The sequence below is a fragment of the Cnephaeus nilssonii genome (genome assembly GCF_951640355.1).
Source record: "Cnephaeus nilssonii genome assembly, chromosome: 9".
NCBI classification, from domain to species: domain Eukaryota; kingdom Metazoa; phylum Chordata; class Mammalia; order Chiroptera; family Vespertilionidae; genus Cnephaeus; species Cnephaeus nilssonii.
Genome location: NC_137080.1, coordinates 43,579,037 through 43,591,777, shown reverse-complemented (window position 1 = coordinate 43,591,777; position 12,741 = coordinate 43,579,037). Strand labels below are relative to the sequence as shown.

General features: G+C 35.2%; 1 protein-coding gene across 2 annotated transcripts in view; it reads right to left on the bottom strand.

The window, feature by feature from the left end:
* Positions 1-12,741, bottom strand: part of ASCC3 (activating signal cointegrator 1 complex subunit 3) — a 253,509-nt gene that overhangs the window by 157,780 nt on the left and 82,988 nt on the right. For both annotated transcript variants that reach the window (XM_079780725.1, XM_079780724.1), the window contains exons 11-13: positions 12,325-12,489; positions 5,998-6,174; positions 2,486-2,557 (exon numbers count right to left, since the gene is read on the bottom strand). In XM_079780725.1, the coding sequence (XP_079636851.1) occupies positions 2,486-2,557; positions 5,998-6,174; positions 12,325-12,489 (414 nt within the window). The remainder of the gene's footprint in view (positions 1-2,485; positions 2,558-5,997; positions 6,175-12,324; positions 12,490-12,741) is intronic.

Below are 12,741 nucleotides of genomic sequence, written 5' to 3'. Positions count from 1 at the left end.
AGAGTAGCAGAGAAAATTCTATGTTTCCCTGGACTAGAATAGACTAACTTACAATTTCTTACAGCTATACACTAACGGCTAAAGTATATTTAAAAGGCAACAAAATAAAGCTAACATTCATTAAGTACACAGCCCCACAAGAAATAATTTCTATTTTCTTAACAAGGAAAAGCACCTTTATTGAATATGTAGATGGCTACTTAATAACACTGCACTAATATGCAGTCAGTTATGGCTATATCTGAGTACCAGAAGCACAGCTCTCTGCCTGTCGGCTTTTCTATCTCTGTCTCCGTCTATCTGTCTCTCTCTCTCTACACACACACACACACACACACACACACACACACACACACACACAATTTACTGTACTTATATATACAATAAAACATTTAAACAGAAGAGTCTTTTGGAATGAAGCACATAAGACCTTTCAGTTATCTGAGTTAAGCAGAATAATATAATTGAAGAGTTAATTTGGTGGTCAGTTTTTTAGATAATAAAATAAAAAGATTGTTAAATTATATATTTTTCATTTTCTGATAGATGTATACATACAAATTCATTTGGTGAAATTTATCACTAGGAGACTTATACAAAGAGAGCTAGTAACTGGGGTAGTATTACATTCAACCTCGATTAAGAGGGGGAAGAAACAGTCCTGGCTGGTTTATTTCAGTGATTAGAGCATCGGCCAGAGGACTAAAGGGTCTTGGGTTCGATTCCTGGTCCAGGGCACATACCTCGGTTGAGGGGTCGGGGTGTGTGCGGGAGGCAACCAGTTAATGTCTTTCTCACATCGATGCTTTCTCTCTCTCTCTCTCTCTCTCTCTCTCTCTCTCTCTCTCTCTCTCTCTCTCTCTCTCTCCTCTTTCCTCCCTTTCACTCTGTCTGAAAATCAATGCGAAAAACATCCTTGGGTGACGACTAACAAATAAAAGAGGGGAAGAAACACAACTCAGAAACTCTATTCTATTAGGAAGTTCTTTGTTAACTTTGTAATAAAAGCAGAGGACCGCAACTTAGTGAAGATATCACTTCAAGGAGATAGAAAAGGGAAAATAATCCAGTGAGGGGTTCTAAACCTCTGAAAACAAATTTCCACATGTGCCTCAGTCATCAAAGACCCCTGTGAAGTGGCAATTCTGGTGTGATGGATTAAATGAAGGTTGGCTAGTCTTGTTGAAAGAGATATCTACCTCAGCTTCCAAAATCCAAATGTGCAACAATCCTCCTTTCCAAGTATCCACACTACAATTTCAGTCCTGGACATACTACAAAGGCAACTGGCAGAAGCTGCCATGGATCAAGCTACATGCACTTACAGGCCAAATAGTAGTTGGCAGAGCAACCTGCAAATAGAAGACTTAAACAGAACAATCCCTTTTAAAAGACTGAAACAGGAAAAGATCTCAGTTTAGGACAACTTTTTCAAAGTCACACACATAATATAGGTAATTTAAAGCAATGAAAAAGATAAAGCTTTGTTCTCAAATTGTGTTGCAAAGAGCTTTTAACTTGAGATGACTGCATTAATGTAAAAGACTAAGGCGCTGCCTTAACAACTCAGCACTTACAATCTGAAGGCACTGGTTTTGGCATTTGTAACAACAACAATACTAGAGGCAACTATCAACTAGTGGGCCATAGTCCTGATGAATTTTATATTTCCCAATATCCCACCTCACTAAGGATGTTAAATCTTTGAAGATGAGGCAATTCATAACAATCAAATTATATTTACCAAGGATTCCCCTTGCACATGACACTATGCTATGAACTTAACCAACAAGATTTCTTTATAACCCAATTTAATAGGACCTGTCCTACCGGAACACAAAACGTAAAAGAACAATAGTGCATAAAACACACCATTAGTTTTTTTAATTTGACATCTTTAATCTAAATGTTTATTTACATTTTCTATTTATGATTCTGTGATATTTTTGGATAGGGATAACATAATACATAGGTTACAGAAACTATAGAAATAACTGAGAAAAGATAGGGAATAAAATAGTTTAACAAATGGAAAAACATACACCAACAGAAACTATCTTTGGGTGGCAGAATTAGCAGTAATTTTCTCCCTGCTCATTTTTGCTTTTTGGTGTGCTTAAGGGTTAAATTTGCTTAAACCAGTGATGGCAAACCTATGACACGCGTGTCAGCACTGACACACGTAGCCATTTCTGATGACACGCGGCCGCTGAGGCGGCCGCATGCCGAGGATGAAACATTTGCGAAATAATGTTTTTTCCTCAAAGTGACACACTACCCGAGTTATGCTCAGTTTTTTGGCGAAGTTTGACACACCAAGCTCAAAAGGTTGCCCATCACTGGCTTAAACTCTCTTTTTGCTCAGTCTCTTTAATACCAGTAATATTTACACAACATTTAAAAAATACAAATACAAAGACCAAAAAGGGTCACTGTATGAAGCAAAAACACAGCACTGTCTAAAACAGGATAAAATAAAGTATACCTGGTGTCCAGCCTTTACTTGCTTCAGAACACTTTCATAACATACTTCATCCATGCTATTCAACTGTTGCACCTTAAAGTGTTTAAAACAAACAAACAAACAAAAATCAAATGAAGCAATTATAAAATTTCTTACTACCAAAAAACTGCCAATTAAAATGCATCTTTATTTACTTTCATACTAGCTAGAATGCAGAAATAGCAAAGGCAATATAAATATCTAACATATAACAACCTGATAGAAACACACAATTTAAAAATACAAAGAAAACACATCACACAATACTTCCAGAGTACTAAGTGTAACACATTTTTTAAAGACAGTAATTTTAAGGATAATATACTAGTTACACATATTTTAGAATCATTTTAAAGTTATTTTCTTTGCTTTTCCCCGACAAGTCCATACTTTAGGCTGTTTTTCTTCTATAATCTATAGAGTTTTTCTATGTAATTTTCAAAATCACCAGAACACTACCAATAGAATGTCATGGTATAGAAAACTGAAATCTAAAGAAACACTGTTTCTGTAATGTATATGTAGAAAGGCAGGTCATTTTCTACAGTAACATGTTTCTGGTTAATTGGAAATTTAACTTTTTGCACTCGGATGTTGAGTGTGACTCGACACGGTTAGCATTTGAATAAAGGAATCGAGAAAAAAAAGCAAGCGAGTGCAAAGGGTTAATATCAAATTTATGAATTAAGAAAGGGTTTCATTCTCACAATTAATTCTGAGCAAACTGTCAATCAAAAGGAAGTGGTTAACCCAAAGGAGGAGGCATATGAAACAGCCTGTGTATCTTAACATTTATTAAGAGTTTGGAGGGAATGAAAATGTCATATACATCTGAAATGACTATGATTTATATTTTTTGTTTTAATAATGTAAACACTTCAGCATTTAGAAACTCATGTTTTATAATGACTAAAGTAGATAATCACAAGATAATTTACTCCCCATTAATGATTCAAAAAACAACTCCTCCAAATAAAGTGTAAATTTAAGTTGAGTTCTGGCCAAAATAGTTACATATTTCAAATTAGACATGTCACACACACCGTTTTCCATGTTCTTCCATAACAACTGAATCATATCATGACATTTTAAATGAAACTCTGAGAAACTTATAAGGATTTCTTCTTAAAGGAAATGACAAATTAACAACTGGTTAGAAAATATATCAAACACCCTTGGGGAATGCATAATGGTTACCAACTGTACTATATATTACAGCTGAGTGTAAAAATAATACATTTTAGTAAGACAAAAATCTATAACATATAATTAATTTATTGTTTACACTATGTAAGATATGTAAAAGTCTTTTTTAATTTTGCCATATTTCTAAACCTTCAAAATAATTATGATGGTTCATCATCTAACACCATTACTTTTATGATTATGATACTAACATATTGTGGTGAAAATAGTTTGCATTTAATTAGCTTTAATTGATTTGCCAATTTGTATGATGAAATGAAAAGAAATTTAAAGTAGCTGACAAGCATCTGAAAAAATTTCCTTTTCTATATTTTTCTGTAGTAAGCACCTGCTATCATTTAAATGGTGAAGCTGAAAGAACACTACAGCTATCAAGAAGCAGCTCTACATATGCCCTGATGATATATTAAAATTAAATTAATAAATGTATATAAAGACATGATTAAAAAAACAAGCAACAAGTAATACTAAAAAAAAGCACTTGGAGTATTTAATGAAGGAACTTTTTTTATGATAACTATCACCATATCATAAGCCATCTTTATGTGCATAAGTTGGAAATGACTTCCTGCAATTCTAAAGGTACGTTACTTTTCTGCAATGTTGATGGAGCATATTAACTCTTGAAGTGACAGTCATTTCTGATATTTTTTAGCTATTTATAATAATGTAAAATGGACCTATTTTATTAATAAAATTGTTTTTAGATAATAAATAATCCCATATAATAAATGGCTAATATGCAAATCAATCGAACAGCAGAACAACCAGTTGCTATGACACGCACTGACCACCAGGGAGAAGACGCTCAACACACCAGCTGCCCCCTGGTGGTCAGTGCACTCCCACAGGGGGAGCACCACTCAACCAGAAGCTGGGCTCATGGGGAGCGGGCCTAAGATATCAGATGGACATCCCCTGAGGGCTCCCGGACTGCGAGAGCGCAGGCTGGGCTGAGGGACCCCCAAGTGCATGAATTTCGTGCACCAGGCCTCAAGTGTAATATATTGGTAATCAAGATTGACATAGTAACACATGGCTCTATCTTTTTTTTTTTTTAAGAGATCATATGGTCTGTGAATATTCTCCTAAAGATATTTCTTCTACAGATAAAAAAAAATATGTTGTTAAATAGAATAAATATATAAATTTAATGCAAAATAAAGTATTCCTTCATGATATTTAAAAACAAAAGTCAGCATGGATGAATCTAGAGAACATTATGCTAAGTGAAATAAGCCAGTCAAGAAAGACAAATCGATATGATTTCACTCATATGTGGAATTTAATGAACAAACTGAAATACCAATCAAAATAGAGACAAACTCATAGATACAGAGCAGGCAGACAGCTCTGGTGGTAGTGGTGGTGGGTGGGGAGGGGGAAGAGGAGGTGGTGGTGTGTGTATGTCTAGGGATTGAGCAAAAAGAAAATAAAAGAGAGAGAAAACAAAGGGATAAATTATTTAAATAAATAAATAAATAAATAAACAAACAAACAAACAAAAATCCAAAATAAGCACTTTAATCCTTCAAATGGTACAAGGTAATACCACTAACAAACTAGATAAACAAACTTTTTAACGTATTATAAGGAATTTCAGAAATGCCACATATATAATTAGTATGTATTAATTATAAAACATAAACTAAATAGAGCACCTCCCTTAATAGTTGCTACCATGTGATTATTTTCAATTGCATATATGTTATTATTTAGTTTAAATAATATACCAACATATGTATTATTGGTTAATGAGAGCCTTTTATTATTTCACACTGTCCTTCAATCATATCAAAATAACTTTTTGAAATGCATATTCTTATATGTAATTTGTATTCCTAGCTGAGAATACAAAATATACATTGATAATAGCAATGCAAACTACTATAAACAACTTTTTGGAGAAGGGATTACTCTAGTACATATAGTTGAGAAAGTGCTTGACTTTGTCTAGGACAGTGGTCGGCAAACTGCAGCTCGCGAGCCACATGCGGCTCTTTGGCCCCTTGAGTGTGGCTCTTCCACAAAATACCACAGCCTGGGCGAGTCTATTTTGAAGAAGTGGCATTAGAAGAAGTTTAAGTTTAAAAAATTTGGCTCTCAAAAGTAATTTCAATCATTGTACTGTTGATATTTGGCTCTGTTGACTAATGAGTTGGCCAACAACTGGTTTAGGATATTGTATTTGTAATGCTACTGAAATGGTCTTTTGGAGCCACTAATCCTAAATACACCAACAGAAATAATTTTAGAAAAAAAGCATAATTACTAAAATGAATACTTACCTTATTTGCACCTTTAACCCCCAGAAATGTTTGTCCAAGAGGAACTGGTCGAAAACGGCCATCAAAGAAGAAAAGGCCAATGTAGGGATTAACGTGTAAAAATGCAGCAACATCAAGGTAGTTGGGTAAGGTTGCAGAGAGTCCAAGAATCCTTATCATACTCTGTGTAGATTCAACCTATGTGGATTATTTTAATTAATGTATAAAGTAGTTCAACACATCTGGATTTTTATTAAGTTTAAAATAAGTTTTAGTAAATATAAAGTGTGAAACATTCACAATAAAACAAGATCCCCCAAGAAATATAGAATATTAACACATAACCTAAAAGACAGGAAATATGAAAGAAGAGTGGCCTAACTGTGGCATCAGGGATGATATAAAATAATTGAAATGTATGTTTAGTATATTTTCTGAACTAAAAAAATCCTATTAGTTAAATGTTTTCTTTTTTTTTTCTTCTAAAAATGTATCAGGGTCACAATAAAATACAGTAAATTCCATAAGTGAGAAATAATATAGGCCACATTCTCTTATGACAATGTAATACCTAGAAAGATAAAACCAAGGAATGGCCAAAAATTATATTCACTTCACAATTAAAATACATTATTATGATCCCATGATGCCCCTATCAACAACTTCACAGCAGTTTTCTGCTCAGTCGAGAAGTCTCAGTTAGTATTAGAAAAGTGGTCCAATGTGAGTAATATGAATACTTTCAGAATCATCCATCCAGCAACATTGGCTTAGGACTTAATCTTTAGTCAAGAGGGATACAGAACTAAATAGACACAGATTCACACATATAGATAGATATGGATGAAAATTAAAGTACAAATATATATACCACTTTTTACCATGAATTTGCTTTTAAATAAATCTTATGGAAGTCAGCAAAAACACAAGCCCAAACCAACAAAAATGAAGGAATTCTAAATAAGAAGATGATCACATCCATTATTTAAGTAATCTCCTTTACATGTGGTAAGAACCCTTTATAGGGATTAGAGTTATGATTTTTAATTATACAATAGTTCTAAGTAGTACTGGTGGAAATATGAAAGGAAAAAACCTGATTTTTGGTTTTAAAATCATTATTTACAACACAAAAATTATTAAATATGGTACCCTACAAACACCAGAGATGCTTTTCTGCTAAAAATCTTGAAAAAGAATTGTATTTTTATCTAAAAATACAATCCTATAATTCTCAATATAGATGAGACTATATGAGAAATATTTCATTTTAAATAGTGATAATTTGGAATTTCATATCCTAAGCCAAATCTCAAAGCTCTACACACTGTATCTATTCACCTAAAAATTGTTAATTGTTAAAAACTGCCAGGGATCTTTATCCAGCATCTTGAAGGGTTCAGGAATCTGGAGAAGGCGCTGTGTGTAAATTAATCAAAAGTCCAGAGATGAAACATAATTTTGGAAGGCATTTTGGGGGGCCAAAGGAGCTTGGCTAAAGGAACCAAGTTCTTTTGTCTCTCTAGACCCCTTGCTTTTTATTAACACAAATTGTCCTAAAGCAAGGTAGATATACAGGGTAAGGTTTGGTATACAGAATCCATTGTCAGATTGGGGAAACTGCCTACGGCTGTTCAGGTGTTTGGCCAGTAGGAGGCAATAACATGTAGAATAAAATGTCCTCAGCTGTCTGGCAGCAAGCAATCATTTATGCATCCTTTTCAGGTTTGGGAAAATGCCCTTAGCCATTTCCAACAGGCAATAACATATGTGATTCAGCCCTTGCTGAGTCCCCAAGTTCCATCAACCTTTTGATGAAATTCTTGCATTTATGACCTGCTGGAATTAGCTTCCGGCAAAAAACTATAAAAAAATCATATTCTACAGCATCCTCTTTATCATTAGCTCCAAAATGAAGCAGTAAATTTTTATAATGTTAAAATCTAAGTTTGAATAGTCTCCCTAACTCACTGAAAACAGTTAAGAAGACAATATTAATTCAATGGCGTTAACTACAACAGATTTGGCCTTTTTTATACTTTTCTCTTTTCCAAGTTTCTTTCAATTATGCCTAATACAACCATGCAACTCAGAACCAGAACAGAACTATATTGCATTAGAATAGCTCCCTAAGGCTCTTGTTAGTTACCAATGTTGAAGTGCTATGTAAAACACTGCCATCTACTGTAATCACAAGAAATAAATAAAACAGGTACTTTACTATTTAATAACAACAGTTGCTAGTGCTGTGCTAATACATTGGAAATATGATTAAAATCTAGTAGGGGATACAAATGAAGGTATAATTAATTATAGAAAGTTGTGAAATTACAAGGAAGACTGATAAGTGCTAAAAATGTGCAAAGAAAAGGAGTATAGAGAACTCAGAAAAGGTGCAATTTTATTGAGTGGCACACTCAAAAGAATAGATTTTTCAATAAATGGATGTGTAGAATGATGGAGATATGTACTTTGGCATTTATAACCCTTAATTTCATAACTAAAAATATACTCGGACTTAAATACGACTAGTTTCATCTCTGAAAAGGGTCAGTAGTGCTGGATGGAAAATGGAGAAGAAACAAATAGTTTTGTGTGGCTGGACCCTAAGGGTACTAAAAAAGATGTAGAAGTTAAAATTAGAGGGGAGAACTAAGATGGCGGCATAGGTAAACACCTATACTTGCTGCCTCTCACAACCACATGAAAATTACAACTAAAAGGCAGAACAACTACCACCCAGAACTGCGGGAAAGCTGGCTGAGTAGAAGTTCCACAACTAGAGAGGCGAAGAAAGCGCATTGAGACTGATAAGAGGTGCGGAGGCATGGGAAGAGCTGGCACCTGGATAATCTGCTTTTTTAATCTGGAGGGAGATACAAGCTCCTGCTTGCTCTGAACTCCAGTTCTGGGCGAGACTCCGGGGGATCCAGACATATACGGGGAGAAACTGGACTGTCTGGCATCAGGGCAGGAACGCGAGGGCAGCTTTCTCTCAGAGATGCTCGCAGCGATCATTGTTCCTGCACAGAGGCGCGGGACACAGAGACCCGGGGGCCTCTCCGATGCAGGGCTGACTGGCAGCCATTGCTGTTTGCTCCACCCCACCCAATTTACAAACCCACCCAAGCTGTGCACAGCGGCTTTTGCATGTGAATGGCCTGTCCTTTCTCCGCCTAACACCTGTCAAACTGCAGCTGGGTCAGAGAGCCCCCGAGCTTCCAAAAGAAGGCCCAAGGTCTGGCAGCAGCAGCCTGCCTTGCTTCACAGCTGGGCCTCATCTGGGCACTTCCAAACCCCATACAAAGAGGAGGAATCTGCAGATCTCTCTGTAGCTCCTGCTGGGTGGCCCCAGACAGTGGCTGACCTTGCACCTCCTTGGAGATCCAAGAGCCAGTGTACCCAATGGTGAGAGTGAGACCATACCGGATGACAACTCTTCACATCCATAAGAGACACACTTAAGGGGCAGACTCAGTGAGCACCAAAGCCCCACTGAAGCAAGTCCTGCCCCATAAGGGTATCTCCTGCACAATAGATCTTCCAGTGTAGACACAGCTGGTCATCACAGCCAATTGGCTTGGAGGTCAATTCCTCCCAGTATTACCAACAGCAATCAAGGCTTAACTACAACAAGAGAGTGCACACAGCCCAAAAAGGGGTGCACCAAGAGTGTCCACCTCAGGTGATTGGGGAGGCTGAGCCACTGGGCCCTATAAGATACCTACCACACAAGGCCACTCTATCAACTCAAGGAGACTTAGCAGCTACCCAATACATAGAAACAAACACAGGGAAGCAGCCAAAATGCGGAGACAAAGAAACATGTCACAAATGAAAGAAATGGAAGAAAGCAAAATACTGCATATAGAGTTCAAAACCACGGTTATAAGGTTACTCAAGAATCTTCTAGAAACCTCCAAGGAACTTAGTGAGACCTTTAAGGATCTAAATGAGAATGCCAAAAAAATGGAAAAGGACCAGTCAGAAATTAAGCATACACTGACTGAAAGAAAAAATAATATACAGAGATTCAACAGTGGACTAGAAGATTCCAAGAATCAAGTCAAATATTTGAAATACGGGGAAGCAAAAACCACCCAACTGCAAGATCAAAAAGAAAAAAGAATCCAAAATATGAAGATAGTGTAAGGAGCCTCTGGGACAACTTCAAGTGTACCAACATCTGAATTATGGGGGTGCTAGAAGAAGAAAGAGAGCAAGATATTGAAAACCTATTTGAAGAAATAATGACAAAAAACTACCCCTACCTGGTGAAAGAAATAGACTTACAAGTTCAGGAAGTGCAGAGAACCCCAAACAAGAGGAATCTAAAGAGGACCACACCAAGACACATCATAATTAAAATGCCAAGGGCAAAAGACAAAGAGAGAATCTTAACCCTTTGCACTCTCTTGCTTTTTTCTCGATTCCTTTATTCTACTCGGGATTTAATTTTTTAAATACCCCAGATTTTACAAAGCGCGGCAGTAGAATAAAAAACTCGAGTTTCTTTTCATACAAACTTATTTATTTGGATTTTTTTATATTTCAAATTATTGATACATTCAAAGAGTAATTTTAATCTCGACATCCGAGTGCAAAAGGTTAAAAGCAGCAGGAGAAAAACAGTTAGTTATCTACAAGGGAGTACCCATACGACTGTCAGCTGATTTCTCAACAGAAACTATGCAGGCCAGAAGGGAGTGGCAAGAAATATTCAAAGTGATGAATAGCAAGAACCTACAACCAAGATTACTCTACCCAGCAAAGCTATCATTTAGAATTGAAGGTCAGATAAAGAGCTTCACAGACAAGAAAAAGCTAAAGGAGTTCATCACTATCAAACCAGTATTATATGAAATGCTGAAAAAGGTATTCTCTAAGAAGAGGAAGAAAAAGAAAAAGGTAAAGATAAAAAATTATGAAAAAGTGACAACAAATACATATCTATCAACAAGTAAACCTAAAAACCAAATGAATAAAAAAACCTCATGAACAGAACAGACTGGTGAATGTAATAGAATTAGGGGCATGGAAAGAGAGCAGACTGACAATTCTCGGGGGGAAAGAGTTGTGGGGGGTGCAGGAAGAGATTGGACAAAGAGCTTACACCTATGGACGAGGTCAGTGTGGAAGGCCTGGAGTGGGGTGGGAACCGGGTGGAGGGAAGCTATGGGGAGAAAAAAGAGGAACATCTGTAATAATCTGAACAATAAAGATTAAAAAAAAAGGGGGGGAAGTTATAATTAGACAGATTAGGGTTTCAATAGTCTCTAATGTCCAGCTAAGCAAATTGAATATTTTTCTTAAGATAACAAACAGCAAGTCATCAAAATTTATGAGTATAGTAGTTATGATAAACTATATAACGAATTTGAATATATTATGGAAGTGCCAATGTATAGGAAATATTAACATATATCTATGTTACATTATATTGCATATTTCTATATCATATTAATATATATTTACATAATTATATTACTTGTAATAAACCTATAACATATACTTTTAATATTTTATATATTTAACTTTATATGTTATATTTATAAATTATATATATAAAATTATACCATTATGCAGTTATAAATAATTTACAAAATATTTATAAATTTATGAATGTTTTAAAAAGTATACGATACACACATCTATTTTCTCCCTCAATTGGGAATGCTCAAAAAAGAAAGATGTCCCGATCAAATCCCTTGTAAACATGCTAATGACAGACCTCCTGTTAAATGTCCTAATGATATTTACTTGACCTCAATGTTCTATAGTTGCAGGAATGTCCTTATCTTTGTTACACTTTTAGCTGAGGGGCATGGTCTCTCTAAATGGTCAATCTAAATAAACCTGGAATATGGCTTCCTGAAAAATATCACTAAACTATATAAGTACCAAGGGCATAAAATCAAAACATTTCATTATCAAAATAGTTCTCTTTTGTATAAATGATACCCTGCATACTTCTTTTGAGATCTCATATGTAAAATACGGGGGAAGAGATTGAGCATGGAGAGGAGAGAATTAGATGAAATTGCTAGTATTTTCCTTTGATCTATCATGGTTTAATACTGCTTAGTCAATATTAGATTTAGCTTTGTGATACAGGTTTAGAACAGAAGTTTTCCAATATTTATTTTAGTTCAAGAGACTTCAATAAAATAAGACTTAAAAAGAAGGTAGGGTATTTTTAACATGAAAATGAAATAGCCAAAGTTTTCTCCACAGTAAAATTAACTTTATCCCCATGAGCAATACATATTAATATTTCTTTGCATGCTACATTTAATTTAAAAAGTTATTCATACCTCCATAATAAGCTTTTAAGTAACTTTCTCTTACCTGTCGTAAAGTACGTGCCACGATGCTTTCTAATACTGGTCCTCTATCTTCATGCAGTAAATGAACTTCATCAAGAATGAGGAGCTTTACAATTTGGGAAAGAGCTACATCCCCAACACTTTTTCTTGTCACTACATCCCATTTTTCTGGTGTGGTCACAAGCATCTATAAGACAAGAAAAGATAAAGTAGTCAGTCATTCAATTGTAGGGTGACATGTACAAGAGTCAAGGTTTTTTTTAAAAGTATCTTACAATGAAAAAAAAAAGTGACACTATCTTTTAAACCTGCATATTCTCATAATGGCCTTTATTTGAAAAGGGACAAAGGAATGAACAGAGCATTAAATGGAAATGAAAAAGAAACCAAGAATCCACTCTAGGAATGGTCACCTGTTTATATCTATCCAAATTTAGAG